Source organism: Lytechinus pictus, chromosome 3 (assembly GCF_037042905.1).
Source record: "Lytechinus pictus isolate F3 Inbred chromosome 3, Lp3.0, whole genome shotgun sequence".
NCBI classification, from domain to species: domain Eukaryota; kingdom Metazoa; phylum Echinodermata; class Echinoidea; order Temnopleuroida; family Toxopneustidae; genus Lytechinus; species Lytechinus pictus.
This window is the reverse complement of record NC_087247.1, coordinates 55566587-55593183: the sequence shown is the minus strand read 5'-3', so window position 1 is coordinate 55593183 and position 26597 is coordinate 55566587. Positions and strand designations below refer to the sequence as shown.

The following is a 26597-nucleotide window of genomic DNA, read 5'->3' as shown; positions in this document are numbered from 1 at the left end:
GGGATCCTTGAGCATTATACATAAAAGATGGTGACAGTCATTGAATTCCTTAAGATTGAATTTAATCACATTTGAGTAATAAATTACTTCTTTTGCATTAATCTTTAGATAGCAAGGAAAATTATCTCCTGCCCATATACTAGCTCCATACTTTCCGTCCCATCCCCTCCCCAAACATTAAAGTTATAAACCCTATCATAGAGATTTGTGTGACAACCATGATTTTCATTGACCTGAATAGGAAGCTTGTTTTAGAAGTACAGCATTTTATCATCTAGATAACATCATGTGCCTATCAACAGGATCTATTACCCTGTATTGTTTTCTTTGTACATCCTGATAAAATGACTGCAGTTACTGCAGGTAGTCTTTGCACTATTGCGCACTTAGGTAAAATTAAGACTCACCACAGAGCACAGTAGCAAGGCTTACCATGTATAGTTGTGGGCACAAAACATTGGCTAAGTAGATTGAGTTTGACAAGAGATGTATCTAGACCATCAAATATTGTAGGAAAGAAATTTGTGTAGTGCTCAGTGAAGAGACATCCAGGGAGATGAGGCTTACAATGAGGAAAGATTGGCTGAGCAAGAAATAAAGTAAACATAAATTGCAAATTTTTGCTTGAAAGCAATAGTTAGCATAAATAAAAACAAAATCATTATAAAGATATTGCAAAACTATTTGCTTACATTATTTTTTTTCTACTAAACAGTGATTTGTACACCAGTTGAGCATTCATGGAAGAGGTTTACAGTACACCATGTGTAAAGTACTGGAGGGACTGAGATAAGAAAAGTGGAAAGAAATGGAGATGAAATGGAAAGGCGAGAAAGTAGAGTATTCTTTTAACAAGTGGAATGCCTCTGGCCGTCTCACCTGCATCACGCGATTCAATATAGCAGCAGTGCTGATTTTGAAAACTACTATAACTCGCACAAGATGTTCAGTGATACTTGGTTACTCTTATTTCCATGTTTTATGAACTAGACCAATACACTTATAGAGATATGATGGCAATTCAACAAATACCCCCAACGTGGCCAAAGTTCTTTGACCTTACATGACCTTTGACCTTGATCATGTGACCTGAAACTCGCACAGGATGTTCAGTGATACTTGATTACTATTATGTCCAAGTTTTATGAACTAGACCAACACACTTTCAAATTTATGGCTGTTATTCAACAAATACCCCAATTTGGCCAAAGTTCATTGACCCTAAATGACCTTTGACCTTGATCATGTGACCTGAAACTTGCACAGGATGTTCAGTAATACTTGATTACTATTATGTCCAAGTTTCATGAATCAGATCCATAAACTTTCAAAGTTATGATGGTAATTCAACAGATACCCCCAATTCGGCCAAAGTTCATTGACCCTAAATGACCTTTGACCTTGGTCATGTGATGTGAAACTCATGCAGGATGTTCAGTGATACTTGATTAACCTTATGTATAAGTTTCATGAACTAGGTCAATACATTTTCTAATTTATGATGACATTTCAAAAACTTAACCTTAGGTTAAGATTTTGATGTTGATTCCCCCAACATGGTCTAAGTTCATTGACCCTAAATGACCTTTGACCTTGGTCATGTGACATGAAACTCAGGCAGGATGTTCAGTAATACTTGATTAACCTTATGGCCAAGTTTCATGAACTAGGTCCATATACTTTCTAAGTTATGCTGTCATTTCAAAAACTTAACCTCAGGTTAAGATTTGGTGTTGACGCCGCCGCCGCCGTCGCCGTCGGAAAAGCGGCGCCTATAGTCTCACTCTGCTATGCAGGTGAGACAAAAATGAGTGAATTCCTTAACCCTAAGAAGACTGGGGGGGGGGGGGCTGAATCAGCCCCCCTCAACATTTTTTGTGATAAATCCGCCGCTCGAAATTTTTTGACTGCGTCGCTTGCTGACTTTTTACTTTCAAGTCTCCCGCAACTTTTGAGACCAAAATTGTGACCCCCGGGTACGCGGTTCCGAAAAAACGCAACATTTCGTAAGTGCATGCAGACCCAAAATTACTCAAAAACGTGAATTTGTGTACAAATCCAATGCAAATAGTGTTTTTAGCCAAAATTCATAAAATGTATCATTATTTTTCCTTTACTGCTTAAAATCAATAAATTTTATCTTGTTTATGGTCAAAATAAAGTCCCCGACAATTTCCATTGAAAAAACAATAAAAAACAAAAAGTCAAAAAACAAAGAAATACATAAGAAATTTAGTAAATAGAATACATAAGAAAATAAATGTGATGTTGAAATTTTTGAAAAATAAATTTGATCAGATGCCTATCTAGAGTATGTGAAACAAAAATTTGCATTTTAGGGGCATTATTTTATTACTTAGAGCAAACTTATGATTTTACGCATAAATTAGCATAATTAATGAGCAATGAGATTTTTCGCAGAATTTGATATTATAGTTTTGTAGATAATGCCATGGGTAACGGGCGTGCCAATTTTCGTCGCGATCAACAGCCGATATCATAAGAGGGGCTGAATCAGCCCCCCCCCCCGTCTTCTTAGGCGTCGAAATAGCCCAGTCTATTTAGGGTTAAAAGGACTGTATACCAGAAGGAGTGGAAAGCTGAGAAGCAGAAAGGCTTGAGTAGAACACCAGTTGAGCATCTCACAAACATTGTACTGGATTAAACTCAATGCCAAACTTAAGACTGACTGCATCAATATTCTCAAAGAGAGGCCTGGCAATCAAGACACTCATGAGATTGTGTTTCCTCATACAAATATTTAAAACAAGGCAAACGCCAAGCGTTGTCTTGCCTGCATATTGCAGTCATGAAGAGACTGCATGTCAAAACTACATGTATGCTATATGACTTAGATGGACCTCTGTTACGAGTTTGGCGATCCCATCTCGAAGCTATAGAAAGTTATTGTGTGTACAACACAGCACAGTGCCAGTCATGGAAAGTTCATTGACCTTTGACCTTCATCAAATTCAACTCACATTCGAACTTGACCTGCACCTTCAAGAGATGGACCTCTTGTATGAATTTGGCAATCCTACCTCGAAGATATAAAAAGTTATTATGTGTACAACACGGCACAGTGCCAGTCATGGAAAGTTCATTGACCTTTGACCTTCATCAAATTCAACTCACATTTGAACTTTACCTGCACCTTCAAAAGATGGACCTCTTGTATGAATTTGGCAATCCTAACTCAAAGATATAGAAAGTTATTGTGTGTACAGCACAGCACAGTGCCAGGCATGGAAAGTTCATTGACCTTTGACCTTATTCAAATTCGACTCATATTCGAACTTGACCTGTGCCTTCAGGAGATGGACCTCTGGTATGAATTTGGTGATTCCACCTCGAAGATATAGAAAGTTATTATGTGTACAACACAGCACAGTGCCAGTCATGGAAAGTTCATTGACCTTTGACCTTATTCAAATTCAACTCACATTCCAACTTGACCTGCACCTTCAAGAGATGGACCTCTGTTATGAATTTGGCGATCTCACCTCGAAGCTATAGAAAGTTATTGTGTGTACATCACAGCACAGTACCAGTCATGGAAAGTTCATTGACCTTTGACCTTATTCAAATTCGACTCATATTCCAACTTGACCTGTGCCTTCAGGAGATGGACTTCTGGTATGAATTTGGTGAATTTCCCACCTCTAAGCTATAGAAAGTTATTGGGTGTACAACACAATTGTTGACGACGACGACGACAACGACGCCGACACCGGAAATAGTGATACCTATGTCTCGCTCCGCTACGCAGGCGAGACAAAAATGGGGGTAATTCACGAGATATGATAATCAATCAGACTCTTGTTCGGCTTTCCAGATTAGATCATGTGTTAAAACAATACTGCTAAAATAAAATGATAGATCAAAAACACAAACAAAATAAAAGAAAGAAAATTCCTTCCTCATCCCCTCCAAGAATGTTTATGACAGAAAAACCCACTACAAATTTACAGCATATCAACCCAAATTTGGCTGAGTTATTTCTACCAACAGCAAACCTCTCTTGCTTACGTACCTCTCTCTCTGGAAAGTGCTGTAACCACTGGTATGCAAGAAGTCGATGGCCAGGAGACAGGGCAGGATGGTTGGTACATGTCAGTAATTTACTCAATACAACACATTCCTCATCACCATTCAATATCTCAGTGGGAAATTTAGCCTGAAAAAAAAAACATTAAAAAAATCAGCATAACCTGTAAAAGGTACTTTAAAAAATGAATTCTATAAAATTACAACACCAAATATAATACATGTTTACAAACAATATAAGTACTTTTCAATAAGGTAAATTTTATCTCAATGAAAGATTGTCACAGGCCTGTCATACATAGCAACAAGTAGTTAAAGACATACTGGATTCAAAATATTGAAGTTCATGAGTATTGTATCTTGCCTATTTGCAACATGTCAATGGAATACCTTGATACTAAAAAGGCCACATTCACGAAACAACCAAAAATACAAAGGAAGATTAAAAGCAACTAAAGAAATGGCAATGTAATTATTTTGTGGCATGTTGAAGACTAAATTGACAATCCATATTTGCAATGAGTAAGCTGCAATACTGTTCTTTGGCTAAGCTATTTCACATATTATTAGATACAGTTCTGTGAAAGTTTAAAAGAACCATACCTTGAGCAGAAGAACAAGATGAAATAGGATGATATCAGCTGATGATGCCCAGTTAGATACATGACCCTTGAAAATCTAGTGGTAAACAGACAAATTTTGAGTTGAACTTAAAAAATAAGCTATATACAAAACTATAAATAAAATAAAATTGAAAAAATTTAAATCCCTCTCACTATTTCAAACTCACTGACTTTGGGAAAATCCTGTAGTTAATTCAAGACAGAGTAATAATAAAAAGCCATAAGAAAACCAGATTTGGTTTATTGGTAGCTCAATAGTTCATGATTGCTGATAAATATTCAGATGACAGGAAACTCCATATCCACACCCCCAATTCATATGATTTAAAGATCTTATCCATACATCAGAAAATTCATCTAGTGATAGAACAGGGTCCTGTCTTACAAAGTGTTGCGATTGATTCGATCAACCTCAACTCGATGGAAATCCATCATTGTCACAATTTTTCTACCGAAATTTGCACAAAGTCCTTCTGTAAACAAAGAGGAGCACACCAATTAGTCAAGACAACAATGAATATATGAGTATCTAGAAAACATTTTGAACAAACACGCATTTTAGATGTTGACGTGGCTGGCTTTCCATAGTGGTGGTCGATCCGGATCAATCGTAACTCTTTGTAAGTCGGGGCCCAGAGATACATTTCTTCATGCTGCTAATATAAGAACAAATATCAAGTCAACATACATATCTACTTATGACTAGGATACCTGTCTTTTGACCAAAGTAGCACCCTACAAAATTAGTTATAAAAAAAATGATGTTCTAATAAAGTTTTCTACAGAGAAACATGTACAGAATCTGGTAATCATTTTTTCCTCATAAGTCACTTACCAAAGGATTGATACTAGGACTATGGACCAAACTCTGACCAACAAGAAGGGATGATTGCATAGCTGATGACTGAGTCATGATAGGAAGATGGTCAACAATATATGTGAGTGCCCTCTTAAGTTCACGGGTGTCCAGGTGCATTGGAAGCTGCCCAGGCTCTTTAGTGATTTTCTGAAAGGATGGAAAGATGAGAAAATTGAATGAACTATCCAATTAAATCAGTTAAATTACAAAATGCATATTTTTTCTGATTAAATCAGATTATAGTATTTGTAACAGAGTTTTGATTAAAAATACTTTTGGTCATTTTCTCAAAGTTAAAGGAACCCATTGGAACAGATTGAAAACAACAAAAACGTAATACAATCACTTTGAAAGTTTTCAGTAATATATAAAGATACTTTTTGGTATACTGTACGAAATATCATTAAACATGTTACTTTATCATATGTGGGCGTGCCATGGTCTAGTAGTTCTGACTCTCACCTTTCAAACAGAGGGTCGTGGGTTCGAATCCTAGCCATGGCGTGTTTTCCTTTAGCAAGAAATTTATCCACACTGAGCTGCACTCGACCCAGGTGAGGTGAATGGGTACCTGGCAGGATTACTTCCTTGAATGCACTGAGCGCCAGTGGTGGTAGCTGGAGCTAAAGCCGGGGTAATAATAGCAGCGCTTTGTATCCTCAGGCAAAAAGCGCTTTATAAATCCAGCTATTATTATCATTATTATTATTCCAGTATTTTTCTCCATATTGATTGTTGTATTATATTCTAAGTTTTTTTTTTTCTGTATAGTGAATTCTATTGCCCTGCATTTTCTCATTATAGAGAAATGTCCTAGGCGTATATTGTATTCCTTTAATGTGCAGATTTGCAAATAAAGTGAAACAACTTGTCATCAATATAATATACTGTATATCAAGTCAAAACAAAGAAAACTCTCAAAAAACGAATAAAACATTCACCTCTTTTAATTGAAACATCTTGATGTCAAAGTTTTCAGGCAAGTTCAATGGCTATTGAAGAAGAGAACAAGTTAAAAAAAAATCAACATTTAAATTCAATGTTTTAACCTACATAAATTTTACAACATCTATGATTATCATCCATTTCCTCAAACACAAGTACATGTAATTCATCAAAAAATAAAATTTTCATGCAATGTGAGTAAATAATCAACAATTTTTTTAAATTTAAGATGATTCTTTTTATAATCCTTGGGGCAATTCCTTAAAATATGTACGTCCGACCCCATGTTCGTGGAACCTTAATGAAATTTTCTGTCTCTGATTTCTGGTTCTTTGTACAGTCTTTCATGCTCTCAAATAATCATGACTTGGACAGTTTATGAAGTGAAGTAAAACTTGAGAAAAATGGGGGTCAGATATACAAAAGGGTTATTTTACGGAGTTGCCCCATGCAAACTGCCCTAGAAAGTGCTAAATCGAATTCATCTTGTCTATAATCTTGAATTTTTAAAGGACCTATGAGTGTTTTAAACATTCTTTAGGTTTGTCAAAAAAGTTCCATAAATCAGCATAATAAAAACAAATTTATGATTCCTAGATTATCAGGTTACATGTAATGTTAGTATGAAAAAAATCTGTATTTCAGCATTTATTTGTATCTTACCTTCAATGGTTCCTTCCTTCTGCTGAGTAAATCACTCAAATCATTGACATTTAAGCTGAAGGAGGAAGAAGGCAGTATACTTATCATCATTCATATATATTTTCACATAGTGGTATATAAAGTATTTCTCCATTACATACAGCACAACAGTTGACCTCAGCTGAAATAGTCGCTTTTTAATGAATGAATAATTCTCATCTCCATGCTGTTTGCCACTCTCCCTCCCTCAATATATACCTTTTAAAACTTTATTTATATTTCTATATCGATTTACAATGTACTTTATCCAATATAAATTTAATCAAACAATAGATTTGCTACCTTTCTATATTCCTTTAATATACAAACTCCATGTTGATATTGTGTAATGTCCCTAACTGACAGTAGATGCATTTTTTTGTCGCAATCACTGTTTGTTTTTTGTTTTTGTAAAAACTAATAAATAAAAGTCTGAATGTGAAATGCTAGATAATTATGCAATAGCAATGTAAATACTTCTGACACAAACCCTTCTGGATTGTCATCCTTATAACTATCTTTTAGGGCCTCCAGGCATCTTTACGTTTAGACAGTTACCCACTTACTAATACCATCTGATAAATTACTCTCTTGGTAGGATATTGATAGGTGGTGTAATATGCATAAAGGTAATAGATATCTGGGGAGCCATAGAGTAAGATCTCATTCTTGAGGGGAGACTTTTTTTGTTGAGCTATACTTGTACCTAAACATGTCAAGGTGAAATGAATCTGGTAACCAGAAGAATGACTTTTAAAGGGAAAAACAGCACATAATAGCTTTTTGTAATATCAAGTGAGCTTTGAGAAATCCTTCATCAGGTCTGGAAATTAATTATTTATTCCATTCAAAACCAGACCCTCTTAATTCAAAAATTCTCATAGTGAGCTCTCAGAAAGGTCAAGAATGCACCTACGTTTCATTGGTCTAAGTATCTGCAATAGTCTCCCACTTAGCATCCAATGGTGTTTTACATTCAAATCATTTAAAAACTAAATCAAAACTTTCTCTTTGATCCCCTATTAAACTACAATATCCGAATGGAGAGCAGCATTGTTTTTCATTCTTTATCAAAGTGGTTCATGCATGTTAATAAAGAAAGGCTGCTAAACAAATGCCAAAATATACATTTGTACATACATTTACAAGAAAAGTATGAAATCTATAATCACAAAAAAAAGAACTATTGACAAATGGATAATGACATCAGAGAATCTGACTTTAATTACATTTGAAGCATTGAAACTGGAATACTAAAAAGAAATAATATGTCTTTAGAGATCACATAGCCCACATGAATTTACGGAAATGAAAGGAGACTTGTAAAAAATTGAATTTTAATCAGCAATTACGATTTTTGTTAACATTCAATCCTTTTTAAAGCATTATTAATAAGTTTTAATTAAAATTTTCTTATTCTAACACCAAACAGACTCAAATTTTTACCTATTAGGATCTTCAAGGAGTTGTTCAAGACCATTTTTCAATACCATCCCAAAAAGAGTCTGAAAAGAAAGGTTTGAAAATCAAGTTGCTGCAGTGAATATTAATGAAATTAAAGATGAATACCAGTATTGTGCATATAACGATCTCAAAATGAGTTCAAACAGAGTCCAATGAAATTACCACCCAAGAGTTTGTATTTATAAAAAAAAATATGAGCTAAATGACTCTGCAAGAAAATGTGTGATTGCTGAAAAATTAGCAAAATAATCACAGAATTCCAATGTCAGGTATTTTTCCAAGCAATATTAATACACTGTCCCACATGCTTTTCTGTGTTAGTGATCATCAGAATTATTGGTTCTGAGCAAAGATTTCATGATTTTACAAAGATAAGTTTACATTAATATACCAGATCTAGATATATGATAATATGGTGACAATTAACCTTGTTTTAAAATACTTTCTCATGAAATAAATGTTAGCAGCAACAACTTTCTTTTACCTTAAATTCATCCCATTTATCAACATTTCATGGGTCTCCATGATGTAACTATACATTGATTTGAGTCAAATTGATTGCACTGAATCTGTTTTAAAACCGGGTCATCAACAATTACTGGTACTATAACTTAAATAAAGAAAAATGAGTTAATGTCCTTAAATAGTTTTAATGTATATTATCATTAATTTTATCACATCTTTTGATGAGTTGATAATAAATTGGGTTCTAATAAACCGCGATTTGTCAGATATGATATTCCTTGTGCTCCACAATTATTACCTCATCTAATTGACATATATTTAGACCTCATCTTTACATCATAATATTGGCATGAAAATTGGATTCTTCAGCAGAAGATAAAAACAATAAAAACATTTTATTTGATTGAAGATACTGGTAAATATTTTATTAGGTCACTTAATCCTATTTTAGACTATCTGTTTTTCATGAAGCATTCTAAGCTCCTATAATTGTATGATCCATTTGGGAAAACAACCTCATTTTAAATTTGGCCATATCAATAGAGACAGAACTCCTAATCTGATACTAAATTACATGAAAAAAAAAGTTATACAAAATCTACATACCTGTATACTATGACAATTGTCATTTCATCTTGTTTTCAGTTATAATGCAAATTCGAAAATTTTCAAAATCCAGAAACTCTATTAAAATCTCTATTCACTTCTAAACATTAAAAAGAAAAAAAACCATTCCAACATACACATACATGTAAACAAACACACACACAAATACATTTATGGTGCCAATCTGAATAAAATCTGATCAAATAATTTACCATCCTGAATGGGTTGACAATAGATAAATGAGATCAGTTAGAACTGAATTTATAAACACTTACCATGTAGCTTTGACAGATACATGAATTCTCAAGTTGGCACATGGCATAAAAATGATCCACTTTTCTGGAAAGTAAACCCTGTCCAAAAAAAAAGAGAAAACAATAAGATAGATGCATTTTTCATCCATATCACATCTAAATGAATCAGACTTTTAAAAAGTGATAAAAAGGTGTGTTTTCTGTCTAAATCCTTACCATCTTTGATATTTTCCATTTTTACCTTTATTTTTGTTAAGATCTTTCTTACAGGGCAAAGCAAATTCTTAACAATGTGAGAATATTCACTGATTAATAGTTCCTTAGACAGGTACATAATTCAGATATTCAGATTCAAATATTCAAAATTTATTGTCATGCTCAAAATAAAAAGAAATTACATTGGCGTAAAAATCATAATTGATGTACATAGGATAATAATTGTTTCTTCTTGACAAACTAAACATCTTCAATGATGGATTTCTCAAAGTGCATCAATATCAAACAGCTAACAAATATATAATCAGGATTGAATACTCAGGTTAAAGTAAAACATACAGCTCATTCAAAATCTACTCACGTACAAGTACATCAAAAAGTTCACTTAACATCAATACCTGAGACACGTTAATTCAACAGTAGGCCTATGCACACATAATTACCCTTACCGGATGTATTGTTTCAATTTCCTTGAGGCACTCACAAGCAATGCCGCGAAGAACCCTATCCTTGCTACCATTAACCTTAGAAACAACATCTAGGAGAATATCAACAACTTGGAGAAAGTTCCTTGAATGTTCCTCCTAGTAAAAGAGCATAGATTGAGCAAGACCTAGTAACTCAATATAAAACTCACAATTAATACTTAATGTACAAAGATATACTTTTATTTTAAAAATCAGTACAGCATTTTTAGTTGAATCGAATGAACATAATTATTCACTATATCTATTTTCAGTGAAGGGGGTTATTCTTTCAAAACAAATTATATTTCAACATACTCCACGTGGTAAAAAAATTTCATTTCAATTTTTATTAATCTGTAAAGAATTCCAACTTCATATTGTCTTAATTTTTATAAACAAAACAAAACAATTTTATGTTGAAATTCAACCATAAAACATTCTTTATACCCCTTTTGAAAATCAATCAAATAATCTTAATTCAAAATCAAATAAGTCTTGAAATACCTCCCTTCTGAGGATATCAAGCCTAGAAATAAAACAACATGCAATATAAGTTTTTGTTTCACTATTCTCCTGGAGTCAATTTTTCTACTCTACATTACACAGATAGCAAATAAGCATAAGTGCAATGGTGAAAGAAAGATACTCTATTCAATGAGGCGTAGCCGAGTTGAAAAGTATTTTTTTGTTTCACCGAAAGCGAAGTCTCCCAACAATGCACAAATAAGACTATTTGCTATTTGTGTTGTGCAACACAAACGTGCATCGAATCTGCAGCAGCAATGCGCATTTAGCCAGTAAACCCTACACGTATTGCACTTGCATTTTACAAAGTGCAAAGCATTGAATCCTAATTCTGATAGTGACATTACCTTGTTACTGGCTGTGCAAAGGTACATATTGGATGGTACGTTTGCAACGGTACGAATGTTTGATAGTCAGCCCCCCCCCCCCATTTGCTTCCGTACAACAAGCTAAGTAGGCGCTGTACAATAATAATAATAATACATAACATTTATAATGCGCTTACTACTGGTGTTTCTAAGCGCACTGTGTTCTGTTTATGGTTTGTACTTGGGTTTAAAAAAAAAGAAGAGAAGTGGCAGAGTAAAATGACACAGCTAATACAACTATACTAATAATCAAAAATAAAAAAATAAAAAAACTGGTGTGCACCTCCAATTGACCGACCCACAATATGCTTTGTTGAAAACGTCCCTTTGGTATAAAATAGCAAAACTGTACTTAATCACTTTGACTGGCTACCCACTATGTAAGATATCCATGCTTACTCACCAGTTGATTGCAATCCAGCATGATTGTTGTTATAGCAACAAGAAGCTGACCCTTGAAGAGCGCTGATATATCATGATGAAGCTGTTGATAGATATTGGTCAGTGATCCTACTACTTGTTCCACACTAAGCAACAACAACAACAAAAAGTTACTTCAAAGTAATTTTTTAGCTCTGCATAATTTAGCATATTTAATGAGATTTTTAAATTGCGTAGAAGTTTGAAATCACCACCCATACAGAATGTAGTGAGCTCTATCATAATGTATTGAAAATAAATCAGGTAAAAAAAGTACAAAGTAGAAGAATTTGAATAATGGATGAATGACAGACACCACATCATAAGCTTATCTGCCCATTAAAACCACCAGCTGGGTAAGCAAAAAATTGTTTCTTGTCATGGCATTATAGTAGAAACTGGCTCAAATTGATCATGAACATTGAAACAGTAAGATTGAACAGTATGATGAAGAAATCATCAAAATTATCAGAAATCAACTCCTCTTTGGTTCAAGACATACATGCACAGCACATTGGGAAAAAAGTGTATGTGACTACGTACAATTTGTTCTGCATTTTTTAACAATGTATGGGTATCTGAGAAAAACCCCTTTTCAGTGGACTTTTTGTCTGTCATATTCTTCTTTAACATTTTTTTAAGACAGCTATTGCCATTTTTTTCCTAAAAAATGAATTCTTCATTTTCCATTTGACATCTGTGAGATAAGAATCAAAATTTACAGGTGTTAAAAGTATTGTTTGTAACAGAAATCCAACAGAACTGTTTAAAATAGAGAAAGGAAATTAATCTACTTACCTGTCAGGGTACAAAAGAAGAACTGACGTGTGCTCTTGGAGAACACCAAGCAGCATAACTTTCACATTTTCACTCAGGTCTTCCGAAAATAGAGCCTATTTAGGAGATAAAAATCAGTTTGTGAAGTCTGAACTTTGGCAATTCCAGCAAAACAGACAAGACATTAAGTTTGAAAGGCAAAGCACCACATATTTGAAATACCGATATTCAAACACTTCTTGCTGAGTTTATCAGATACATGTAGGCTTACACTGAAAAATCAGTCAGTTACATAAAAAATGAATTTTACACTTTTTCATTTTACAAAGATGTTGAGAAAATGAAATGGTGAGCATATCCAAAATGATTGGTTTATGAAATAGAACTTGTCAGAAATAAAATGTGGGTGGTCCTTATCCATAGTTGCAGAGAGAGATATCAGAATTTAGATTGAAATATATTAGCAAGTATTATCATAAGAGAAAAACAAAACACAATATCTTAATACATTTTAACAATACCACCCCAGATGCTGCAGCTGGTGTTTCCCTGTGTATACTTGCCATTAATACTGAGGATTGAAAAAAAAAAGGGAGACTTGGCAAAGGAGGCCAGGGGAGCCTAGTAAGGGGGCTTGCCCCCCCCCCCCAAAAAAAAAAGCTTGGCACAGATGCAATAGATCCAATTACTTTCAAAGTCATGAAGATGCATGTATTTCCAAAAATACCCACAAGTTGATCAATGTTCATTGGCCCTAAATGTAAATGATCTTTAAGGCTTTGACCTTAATCACATGACCAGAAACCTGTGCAAGACAATCAGTGGTACTTCATTGCTCTTTAATGTACATGTATGTTCATATTCCATGAACCAGATCCATATACTTTCAATGATGACATTTTAAAAACTTAGCCTTGATTAACATTTCAATTTGATAACAAAACATGGTCAAAGTTCATTGACCCCAAAATGACCTCTGACCTTAATCATGAAACCAGAAACTTATGCAAGATGATTAGTGATACTTCATTACCCTTACATCCCAGTTTCATGAACTAAGTCGATATACTTTTGAAGTTATGATGACAATCAAAAATTTAAACCTGGGTAAGATTTCAATGTTGTTCAAAGAGGTGCCTACATTCTCGCTATGCTATGCACGCAAGACAAAAAGGTGATTCTGATAATCGTTTCTGTATGCAAAAAAATTTAATTTCGTATGTACAAACATGTAATGATAATAATTTTACCATCCTTTGAAAGATCAGACTTTATTTCCTCATCGAAGCCCAGTTATTCTTAAAAAGGAGAATGAAACCCAAAGAAAAGTTAGCTTGTGCAAAAGCAAAACATTTAAAGAATATTAAAGATCAACGAAAGTTTGAGTAAAATTTGACAAACAATAAGAAAGTTTTGAGCATTTGAATGTCGAGATCACTATTGCTACAGAGATCCTCTCTTTGGCAATGCGACTAAGATCTGTGATATTACAGATGTACAACTCTCCCCTTTGGATACTGAAAATATACCCAAACAAAAGTCTTTTCACTCATTTTAATGATAGGACAACCAATTCATCCATGATATATTGTTGTGAAACATATATTACATGTCCTCCATAAAAAGAAAAGTGCTGATCTTGTGACAAAAGAGAAAACTTTCATTGATCTGTTTCCTTGAGTTTTCTCTTTTATATGAATTCATCTAGTTTCAAGGGTTTCATTCTCCTTAAATGAATGTCCTTGGGTGTTATTGTCAATTTGTTTAAGGAAAGTTAATTTTGCACGCATGATTAAACTTTGTAAGGGTAAAGATATTTATATAGTACTGACTGGCTTTGACGGAGATACCACACCAGTATATATTTCCAGAAGTAGTGTCATATTGTCTCAGTTGATATAGAGGGCAGTATGGGTCTACTGATGTCTGAAATATAATGTGGTATCTCCCCAAATTTAAAGCCAGTCAATATCATAGATAGCCTACAGCTGTAATTGAAGCTAATTTTTGTGAGAATTTATGTGTTTGCTGATTTCGGGTTATTCGTGAACTTGATGAAGTAATCCTGGCTAAGAAATAGTGGCGTAAAGTGTAAACAGTGCAGGCACCCATCATGCATTGTGCACACATCCACTTAACACATACACAAAACAAGTGCTTGGGTTTGATATTATGGGAATACATCTACATGTAAGTGCCATAGGAAAATGAAAAAGGCTTTCGATAAGGTGCCCCATGAGAAACTAATACACAAACTTGCTTCCTTTGGAATTGCCGGCTCTACCCACACATGGCTCAGGAACTTTTTGACCAATCGTCACATGAGGATTGTTGTCGATGGAGAGAGCTCTCATAGTGCGCATGTTAAATCAGGCGTACCGCAGGGGACAGTGCTCGGTCCCCTGATGTTCCTGTGCTACGTAAATGATCAGCCAGACGCTGTGAAGTCACAAGTAAGACTGTTCGCGGATGACTCACTGCCTCCTCTATCGTCAGATCAGTAAGCAGCAAGACCACCACATTCTCCAAAGCGACCTCACAGCGTTGGATTCTTGGGCACAGAAATGGGGTATGTGCTTCAATGCAAAGAAGTGTTACACCATGAGTATCGGCAGCAAGTCGTCCTTCTTCTATCAACTAGGTGACCACATCCTGCAGCATGTCAAAGATACACACTACCTCAGAGTTACCATCTCAGAGGACCTCAAGTGGGAGAAGCATGTTGCAAAGACTACCCAGAAGGCAAACTGGGTCTTATCCCTCCTTCGTAGGGAATCTTCACTTCTTCCCTGCCGACGTCAAACGCACAGTCTATACAGCACTCGTAAGATCCTTCCTCGAGTATGGTGCAGTAGTATGGGACCCATACCTGCAAAAGGACACAAACAGACTCGAAAGTGTCCAAAGGAGAGCAGTTCGCTACATCAGAGGGAACTATGTGTCTAGAGATGAGGGTTTCATCACAAACAAGCTAGCAGAACTACATCTCCCAAGTCTGAAGGAAAGAAGAAGGAACCTCAAACTCACCCTCTTCTTCATTTGGTCGGGGGGTTGGTGCCAGCTCTCCCAATCCAAAATTTTGCTCAACCCATAAAATCCAAACGACGTATCCGTGCCAAACAATTTGAAAACTGTGACACTACAAATATTATAGATAGGCAAGTGACAAATAATAAAGTGCTACAATCCAATCAGAGCACGAACTGAACAGTACAGGAACTTGTTCTTCCCATCCACTATCATTGAGTGGAATCACCTGAGTGGAATCACCTGAGTGACGCTGTCATCAACTCAACATCGACAAGCTCATTCAAGAAGACCATTGACAGAGCCTTCTAATCCTCACTCCACCCTCTCTCACCTAATGCATTTATGCCCAGGAGGGCCCTGCATCGTATATATCCAGATCCAGACCAATACGCGGAGGAGGGGTGTACATGTATGAATGTTATGATCCTTGGTCAAACATCGGCTCCCTAGCTTGGCCATTGTGTCATATATATTTTGTGTTGAGTTAATCAATTACAAGGACAAAATACTAATTTACATCTTTCTCTAACATGCATCATTCTGGTAGTAAAAGGGGCATTGGGACCTAAATAAGGTTGAAAAAAAGCTGCCAGAGTTGTTGAACTTTCATGCAACAATTGTACAAAATCCATTAGTCAAAATTTTTCGTATCTAAACTACTATAAACAATGACTAATTTTACTCTAAAAAGGTTCTAAAATAAACGAAAATAAAAATAATCGGAAAATTCACCCCACCAACAAGCCTTGTCATCATCTTTGTGTGCATTTGTGTGTTAGCGTGGGTGCCAACTTTCTACAAATGCACTATCCAATATGCGTTATTCTGGACTGTTTGCATTTACTACGTAGAAAGTCTACGACGCACCAATTCCTTTGAAAATGCAAGTCAAATTACAATGGAAAGCTGAGACGTTTTTGTCGAAAGTTTGTGGACTGGGACAGCATCGGAATCTCTAGACTCTGAAAAGATATTTGCCTTTGTTTGTTCGGTGCAAACCTTCAGACGATCTGCTGTCCCAGTCCATTAACTTTTGAAAAAAGCCTCTTAGCTCTCCATTGTGATTTTAATTGCATTTTCAAAGGAATCAATGCGTTGTAAAGAGTTTCCCCGGAGTACATGTAAATGCCAAAATTACCTATTGTCGCCTATGAGGTCAATACTTTAATCATGTATTGACCTCTTTGGTACAAGTACTAGGATACCTGGTAGTCCAAAAGTGCATAAGTCTTGAAATTGAAAAAAAATTGGTTTCTGGAAGTTCATTGATGCAACAACAAAAAATCATTACAAGGCAAACGCCAAGCGTTGTCTCGCCTGCATATTGCAGTCATGAAGAGACTGCATGTCAAATCTGAAGGGTAACATTTAAAAAACTTTGACAGCTTTTCTATTGTACCATTGGCAAATTTGTGTGAATATTATAAATGGTGCCAAGAACTATAGCTCATTAAATAAATAACAGTTTTTAAAGAATAAACAAGTAAAATACAAAATCTGGTTCAGGTATAGAGAGTACTGAGTTCTGAAGTAAAATGTAAGTGTTAAAAAGTATAAAATTATAAAGTTCATGTCACTAGAGGAACAAAGTAGTGTGAAAGTTCATTGACCTTTGACCTTAATCAAATTCAACTCACATTCGAACCTGACCTGCACCTTCAAGAGATGGACCTCTGTTACGAGTTTGGCGATCCCACCTCAAAGCTATAGAAAGTTATTGTGTGTATTAAATAGCACAGTGCCAGTCATGGATAGTTCATTGACTTTTGACCTTAATCAAATTCAACTCACATTTGAACTTGACCTGCATCTTCAAGAGATGGACCTCTTGTATGAATTTGGCAATCCTACCTCGAAGATATAAAAAGTTATTATGTGTACAACACAGCACAGTGCCAGTCATGGAAAGTTCATTGACCTTTGACCTTAATCAAATTCAACTCACATTCGAACTTGACCTGCACCTTCAAAAGATGGACCTCTTGTATGAATTTGGCAATCCTACCTCGAAGATATAGAAAGTTATTGTGTGTACAGCACAGCACAGTGCCAGTCATGGAAAGTTCATTGACCTTTGACCTTATTCAAATTCGGCTCACATTTGAACTTGACCTGCACCTTCAAGAGATGGACCTCTGTTATGAATATGGCGATCTCACCTCGAAGCTATAGAAAGTTATTGTGTGTACAACACAGCACAGTGCCAGTCATGGAAAGTTCATTGACCTTTGACCTTATTCATATTCAACTAATATTCGAACTTGACCTGTGCCTTCAGGAGATGGACCTCTGGTATGAATTTGGCGATCCCAACTCAAAGCTATAGAAAGTTATTGTGTGTACAACACAGCACAGTGCCAGTCATGGAAAGTTCATTGACCTTTGACCTTATTCACATTCGACTCATATTCGAACTTGACCTGTGCCTTCAGGAGATGGACCTCTGGTATGAATTTGGTGATCCCACCTCGAAGCTATAGAAAGTTATTGGGTGTACAACACAATTGTTGACGACGCCGACGCCGGAAATAGTGATACCTATATCTCGCTCCGCTACGCAGGCGAGACAAAAACTAATCGCATGATGAAGGGGGGGGGTAGCAAGAAAGAAAACTAGTATATGCAGTACGTTAGGCTTATGTCCCCTCCACTAATAAAAAAAAATACTTCTCCAAATCCCCCTTCTTACATTCTCCTTTTCTTCTTATGGTAGTGTGACCTTAATTCACGCGTTACCTAATTTTGCGCACGGGCGAAAACCTCAATATCTAATTAATATTTTGAAAATCTGATATCACCAACAAAAAGAGCGACTTAGAATTACCCAGTATAGCAATTTTCTTGAAGGTAAGGTCTCTATTAATGAAAATATTGGCAAAACATCGGCAAATTTTGTTAACTTTTGCGTCAGCTCCGAGAAAATCCGACCTCTCGACAAGCATCAAGAATTCGCCAGTTTGCAAGCGGAAGTCTCCAAATAAGTAAAATGTGATACTAACCGAATTTATGGCATTTTAACCTCCATCTGATACAATTGTGTTACCTTTGTCTGCTTGATTTCTTTTCTAAAGCCTTGCAAAACGATCGTGCGCAAATTAAGGTCACACTTTTTTATGACACTTTTTCAACCGAGCACGCACTAGTCGATCGCCGTGAAATTTTGAGATCGCGATACCAGCGAAACCCTTGACCTACTTTATAATTCCGTCAAGCGAAGTTGACTTTAGGATCTTGCCTTCCGTTTGGTATTTATGATTTCGATTAATTTTGTGTGAGCTGTGAGAAATTATTGATTGAAAATCAACTTCATGATGATATCTAAAATGTGCGCAAATTATGGTCACCCCTAGCCTGGAGGCTTCTGGAGAGTAAAAAAGTATCTACTGTACGTAGGCTTACTCTCCATGAAGCCTGGTTCGGTTAGCCATTGGTCTATACACACCGTAGGTTTTCCCACGGTGAAACTAGACCTAAATCACACGTTTTGCTTAGGATTTTGAGCCCAAACTAACGTACATGGGCCAAAACAATATTTACCCCCAAATTTAATAATACGTTTGTATATTTTATTCAGTAAATAGTAGTAAATATGAAAAATAATTAAGAGCACGAGCGTTGACTTACCCAGTCTGTTATGGTCGCCATCTTGATGTCTTTGTTATCGATACCTAGATACCACACGCGTGTATAGCTGCCAATTTAATTTTTTTAAATACTTGCATCGGCCGATAAATATCATGAATCGTAAAATACTTGCATCGGTCCATTAATATCATAAAGCAATTTTTATGATATTAATGGACCGATGCAAGTATTTTACAATTCATGATATTTATCGGCCGATGCAAGTAGTTTTAAAATTTAAATTGGCAGCTATACACGCGTGTGGTATCTAGGTATCGATAACAAAGACATCAAGATGTCGACCAAAACAGAATGGGTAAGTCAACGCTCATGCTCTTAATTATTTTTCATTTTTACTACTATTTATTGAATAAAATATACAAACATATTATTAAATTTGGGGGGTAAATATTGTTTTGGCCCATGTACGTTAGTTTGGGCTCAAAATCCTAAGCAAAACGTGTGATTTAGGTCTAGTTTTACCCACTTGTTCACTGCAACCACCCTGCCTGTGGGGAATCTACAGGTAGGACTATGGCATGCCAATGCTGTATAGAGCACACACTTCAAACAAGGCAAAAGCAATTTTGTGTCTCGCCCACTTATGAAAATGACCAGAAATATCGTGATTTGCGAGGGCACGCAAGAGAATTATATCGAAACTTCATTGTGAAATGACAGGGATGGAATAACACTTGTCATAAGAGCCTTGCACGTAAACTTTAATGTTGACCTGAAAATGACCTTTGACCTTACCAGGTGACCTCTGACTGCAGCATAACATGCAGGTTGCCTAAGTACATCTACCATCTAAGTTTGAATGAAATGCGACTTACGGTTGCGGAGTTAGGTGTCATAAGAGAGTCTTGGATGTAAACTTTAACGTTGACCTGAAAATGACCTTTGACCTTACCATGTGACCTCCGACTGCAGCATAACATGCAGGTCCCCCAAGTCCATCTACCATCCAAGTTTGGATGAAATGCGACTTACGGTTGCGGAGTTAGGTGTCATAAGAGAGTCTTGCATGTAAACTTTAACGTTGACCTGAAAATGACCTTTGACCTTACCATGTGACCTCTGACTGCAGCATAACATGCAGGTTGCCTAAGTACATCTACCATCCAAGTTTTGTTGAAAAGTAACTTACGGTTGGGGAGTTAGGTGTCATAAGAGAGTCTTGCATGTAAACTTTAACGTAGACCTCAAACTGACCTTTGACCTAACCATGTGACCTCCGACTGCAGCATAACATGCAGGTCCCCCAAGTCCATCTACCATCCAAGTTTGGATGAAATGCGACTTACGGTTGCGGAGTTAGGTGTCATAAGAGAGTCTTGGATGTAAACTTTAACGTTGACCTGAAAATGACCTTTGACCTTACCATGTGACCTCTGACTGCAGCATAACATGCAGGTCCCCTAAGTCCATCTACCATCCAAGTTTGGTTGAAATGCGACTTACGGTTGCGGAGTTAGGTGTCATAAGAGTCTTGCATGTAAACTTTAACGTTGACCTGAAAATGACCTTTGACCTTTACCATGTGACCTCTGACTGCAGCATAACATGCAGGTCCCTTAAGTCCATCTACCATTCAAGTTTGGTTGAAAAGCGACTTACGGTTGCGGAGTTAGGTGTCATAAGAGAGCCTTGCATGTAAACTTTAACGTTGACCTCAAACTGACCTTTGACCTAACCATGTGACCTCCGACTGCAGCATAACATGCAGGTCCCCCAAGTCCATCTACCATCTAAGTTTGGATGAAATGCGACTTACGGTTGCGGAGTTAGGTGTCATAAGAGAGTCTTGCATGTAAACTTTAACGTTGACCTGAAAATGACCTTTGACCTTACCATGTGACCTCCGACTGCAGCATAACATGCAGGTCCCCCAAGTCCATCTACCATCCAAGTTTGGTTGGAAATCGACTTACGGTTGTGGAGTTATGTGTCATTAGGTTTGTGACGGACGGACGACATTTGGATCCCTAAGTCTCGCCTTCACCTCCGGTGGTCGAGACAAAAATCATTAAAATATCATTTTTGTGACCAAAATTACTAATTTCCATACAGTTGCAATTTATTTTTCATAAGTAACTTGGGAATAATTTTTTTATTCACTAGAGCGCTCAAAAACTTGAATTTTGGGCATATTTTTGTGTACGCCCTCTATTGGTGGAAAATAATATGGCAAGAAAATTTTCATTATTTTATCTCTATTTATAATTAAGAAAAAAATCATTCAAAGAATCAAATTTACTTAAGGGCCAAGTTGTATGACGAATAGGTGTAATGGAAACTGTCAGTGTAAAAAATCAAGCATTTGTCCCAAAGAAAAAGAGAAAATAAGCCAAACATTGTCATCCTTATTTTGCCACACATGGAGATATAACTGAGAACAAGGTTATATCATAACCTTGTTCATTGAATGAGTGGTTTTACCGTGGGAAAACCTACGGTGTGTATAGACCAATGGCTAACCGAACCAGGCTTCATGGAGAGTAAGCCTACGTACAGTAGATACTTTTTTACTCTCCAGAAGCCTCCAGGCTAGTCACCCCAGGCATCATACTTCTCTTCTGGTTGGAACTTGGATTCAAATTTCAAACCTCTTGTCAACTCAGTCTTGAGCAGGCGCGTAGCCAGGGGGGGCGGTCGCCCCCCCGGCCCCCCCAAAACGTCCCAAAAAAGAAAAAAGAAGGGAAAAAAGAGAGGAGAAAAGGAAAAGGGAAGCTGGAGGAAAGGGAAGAAAGGTAGCTTTGTCGGGTTATTTTTCTTTTTATTCTTTATTTTTTTTCTCAAAAGAGAAACTCCTTCACTCTTGCTTTAAATTTATATATGAATTTTGCTTCCGCGCTGCTCGCGGTTAAATGACAATATTGAAGTTTTCCATTGTTTCCCACACCCTTTCTCTAACCCTGTTTTTCCACCTCAGCTATATGTGTTTCTTGCCAGTTAAAGTTCAAATGTATACATTAAGGACATGGAATTAGAGTAAGGTTAGGCCAAAGTATATGAAGTTATCTTTTTTTTATTGATCGCGCAACTTCTGGTCGGGTCGGCTCCGGGCGGGTAAAATCTTTATATCAATTTCTGCCGTCACCCCCATAAAGTCAACTTCTCCTGCTTTTCAGCTCATTACTAAACAACCATAATTTTGGGGCAAACAGGTTCTTTATTTTAAAAGAGGAATGTATAAAATTCGTGTCGTATTAAATAAAAAAAGTACAATATTTTTTATCAAATTCTATTAATCTTCATGTCATTTCCCTGCACATTCATCTCCTGTCCTGTTTTGCACCCTCAGTTTGAAATTTTGAAAGACACTTAGGTTTCTTTATAATTCAAAATTAAGCGCTTCAGGATAAGTCAAAGAAATTAGGCATCCTTTTTTATATAATTTCAATAAATCATAGAAGTTTCAACTTTTGCGCACTATTTTCCTTGTAATGAGTTCAATAATCTTAGGAAATCAATTGAATTAGAGCCGATGGGGTATTAGAGATATCTGCATTTGATGAAACGTCCGCCCTCTGAAATTTCAGAGTTTTATTGCTCTGCGCAGGGAGGAATATCTTCCTCCCGGCATATACACTTCTCCTCTGTTTTGCGAGTTAAAGATATGCACTGTCACTAAATTGTTTGTAATCAAATCTGATCTTTCCAAGGGAAGTATTCACTATATCTTTGAAAATACCCTTTTCTCGGGACTCTTTTCATGGCAAAAAATTGATAAAACGCTTTAGCATCCGCGCTTCGCGCGGGGTTATTATGCTTTTAATTTCCTCCATTGTATTCCTTTTGTGCGTTCACAATCACTTTTGAAAACAAGGTTCAAAATCACAATATAGTCAACTGAATTGGAGCTGATATAGGTACTACTATAGAGACAAGAGAGACGACTCCTTTTCATTTTAATTTATGAAACACCAAAAGCTTCGCACGGGAGGGGGAAAATACCCCTCCCTGCACCCACCCCCTAGGGAGTGCGCTTCGCGCGCTCTGTAAGTGTTGGTACACTTCGCGTGCATTTACCGCCCCCTCCAAAATGAAATCCTGGCTACGCGGTTGGTCTTGAGTGGGTCAGTTGGTGCACTCAACTCAGTGAAAGTTACAAGAAAAGTAGACCAAAAGCTTCGGTCTCTGTTATGTTGGTTGTTCAGCTGAACTCCGTTGGCTTCACTCACCAAATACAGAGACCGAAGTTCTAGCGCGATCTGTACAGGGGACTCAATGGCCATATGTTTATGTGTATTAACTTCGGATAAAACAGGGCAGTGAAGTTGCGCGACAGCCGAGGTAAGTCACTGTTTTTGTTCCTTTTAACTTGATTTTCCCCGGTTTTTTGGCAATTAATGCCAAGAGGGAATATTGATTTGCATTTCGGTTGCGTTAATTTTCAAAAGTTTGATTCGTTAAAGACAAAAATTGAAGAGCCCCGACGGGGGGATTTTGCATTGTAAGTCCCCTAATGGTCAATGGTGGCAGCACGATAGCGAGCCGTCTGTGTATGAGGGGAAATTTAAAAAATAAAAAAATGTTTAAAAACTCCTCGAAACAGACGGCTGCCAGCTGTCTACAAGAAAAGATACTATTACTAGAATTTTCAGAATTCAAAGATTAGTGGGCACCATTTCTTGTGACTCTGCAAAGACAAGAATATTGGTCTTTATTAAAGTCAAGTCAACTTTCAGAATACGGCCCAGGCTGCGCCTACGTCCTACTGCAGACTGCGGGCCAGGAACGGTCAGTTAGCTCCGCTCTCTCCCCGCCGGCGCCCGGGCCCGGCGCTTTCATTCAATCCAGCGAGTAACGGTAACAAGTCAAGATTAAAATATCACCTGCAGAATATCTAATAAGAAGTCATCTTCCCTTGTGTCATTGTGGGCGAAAAATGTACTTGGATTCCTCCTCAAGGCAGCAATATCTCTCAACCATTTCTCCTTTTCAGAAAATCCTGCCATCACAGGAATTTGGTGGTAACAAAGCCCAAATAGGAAAGCTTGCACGAAATGGACCGTACACAGTATATACAGGATGGGAATGCCAGGGCGGCCTGGTCTGCGCCTGGGTACGGTGGGCGCGGCTGGTCAAGCCTGCCGTATTACCGGTCACAAAATAGTGTGGGCGTACCGCACTGCACTGTACTGTAGTCATGGTTTGGGATTCGATTCCGGATTTAACCAAAGATAATTATATGATTCGAGTTGTGTTTTTTTTTACAGCTGCAATTATTATCATTTTGTTTTATATTTCCTTGATCATGTATGTATGAATGTTATTTGAATGAATAATAAAGACTACTACAAAACAAAAAAAATATAGCTCTGACTCCGCTCTGACTATGATTTTGTTTGAGGGGGGGGGGGCAGGTGTAAGGAGTCTAAAATGTTCAGGGGAGCATACCGTATAGCGTAATGGGCAATTTTTTATTTCTTTTTTCAATCTGAAAACAAACAGAACAAATATAACATAACAAATAAAAAAAACTAGCTGCGAGCCAAACTTTTGACCTTTTAAATTCATTACTAGTAATTAATTTTATGAAGAAATTTTACATAGTAATAAAAAATGTATTTATTTTCCTTTTGGTTTAATTTCTTTTCTCCTTCTCTCTTTGGTGGTCAGTCCATATGGCCCCAAGCACCACAAACTACTCCAGTCATGGGAGGGGGGCGAGTCCTTAAATTAAGACTGCAGGTTTAAGTACCGGTATATTTTCTACGACTGTATTAAAGGAATAAAGTGTGCTGAAATTTTTGAAAAATATGAAAATGATGCATTCTGATGATTTTGTCGGTTTCATTCCCTTTAAGTTTTCAATTTTCATTTATATAAATATATGTTCACTTATTTTACATCATGAACCTGAAGAAAGAAAACTAAAAAAAAATGAAATGATGTTCAAAAGGTTGGTAAAATAACCGGGCGCTTCGGGTTTTCGTGGAGGGAAAAAAAAAAAAGATAATGTCATATATAAAATCATAAATACAAACATGTTATGTTTCATTCTGGAAATTTTTTTCAACTCATCTCTCTTTTTAAAAGTCATCTTTGATAAGCAAATTATCTTTCTTTTTTCCCTTTTTCATTTTCACAGCTTAAAAACTATTGGGGTGGTCGCCCCCTTATGTAGGGCTGCGCCCCTGTATACTTGACATTATTTTATTATAATACAATCATTTGCTATAATTTGGAACAACCATAATAAGCCCTAAACTAAACACAAACAATTTCACGACCGTGCATGTACATCACGATTCACTTTCTGTTTCTGCCTTAATTACTCCCCCCCCCCCGGGGGGGGGGGCACTTCCATTGATGGGGTCTCGAATTTGAACTCACAACCTTACGATTATGAGTCCAATGCTCTAACCACTGGACCACACGGCACTTGTTTTCAAATTGCATGGAGATATATACTTTGATGGATATGAATCATCATTGGGGTATACCCCGCACGGTATATTCGATTGTACTGATACATTGATAGCCCTGCACCTCCTTCGGAATTAAAACGTTCCCATGCAAATTACAAGTAAATTTAACGATTCGTGATTAATACAGTACAGGGAGGTCCATCGCATTTATACCCCCTTGGTAAAAAAAGAAGAAAAAAATCATACTAGGCCTACCGTGATGAATATTCGCATGTGCCTTTTTCCTAATTTCTGTTTCTTTGGACACAAAAATGAATGAAGGACAGTCAAGCCGAGTCAGTATATATCCCGTCTGAGCAGCGGGGGATGATAGCATTTATATTGAGCAGAAAATTTGGGAGTACCCCACACCAAGGGTTCTGTATAGAAGGGGTACATAAAACATAATGCCTACATAATTCCAGTGGCGTAATGATTATAAGAATAAGGGGGCACAACATGCAGTCTGAGATAACATTTCTTAAAAATCCACATAGAGTGTAGCGAGCGAGATAAAATTTTGAATATAATTCTGTGGTTTAAGTTTTGTCATACAGAAAAAGTATCATATTACAGAAATATCCTACCAATTTTTTCTTTAATTTTCCTTCTTTTTCTTTTTCAATTTTATTCTTTGTCGTGAAACTTTTTTGGTACTATGGGCCACTCCACCATCTCCATACCAGTTATTAATAAATGTGTTTCAGATGGCTGTTTTGATAGTTTCAATTGTTACAGACTGAATTACATTTGAGTTGACCATGGATATCAATTTGCACTAATCGGAAGACTGAATTGTTTCCCAAA

At 36.5% G+C, this 26597-nt stretch overlaps 1 protein-coding gene across 2 annotated transcripts in view; it reads right to left on the bottom strand.

Moving 5' to 3' along the window:
* Window positions 1-12853, bottom strand: part of LOC129255480 (AP-5 complex subunit beta-1-like) — a 33090-nt gene extending 20237 nt beyond the window's left edge. For both annotated transcript variants that reach the window (XM_054893831.2, XM_064097395.1), the window contains exons 1-11: window positions 12739-12853; window positions 11924-12047; window positions 10610-10744; window positions 9966-10043; window positions 8602-8660; window positions 7138-7192; window positions 6471-6521; window positions 5506-5676; window positions 4651-4725; window positions 4034-4177; window positions 433-583 (exon numbers count right to left, since the gene is read on the bottom strand). In XM_054893831.2, coding sequence (XP_054749806.2) covers window positions 433-583; window positions 4034-4177; window positions 4651-4725; window positions 5506-5676; window positions 6471-6521; window positions 7138-7192; window positions 8602-8660; window positions 9966-10043; window positions 10610-10744; window positions 11924-12047; window positions 12739-12794 — 1099 coding nt within the window. In that variant the 5' untranslated portion in view covers window positions 12795-12853. The remainder of the gene's footprint in view (window positions 1-432; window positions 584-4033; window positions 4178-4650; window positions 4726-5505; window positions 5677-6470; window positions 6522-7137; window positions 7193-8601; window positions 8661-9965; window positions 10044-10609; window positions 10745-11923; window positions 12048-12738) is intronic.
* Window positions 12854-26597: the final 13744 nt, after the last annotated feature.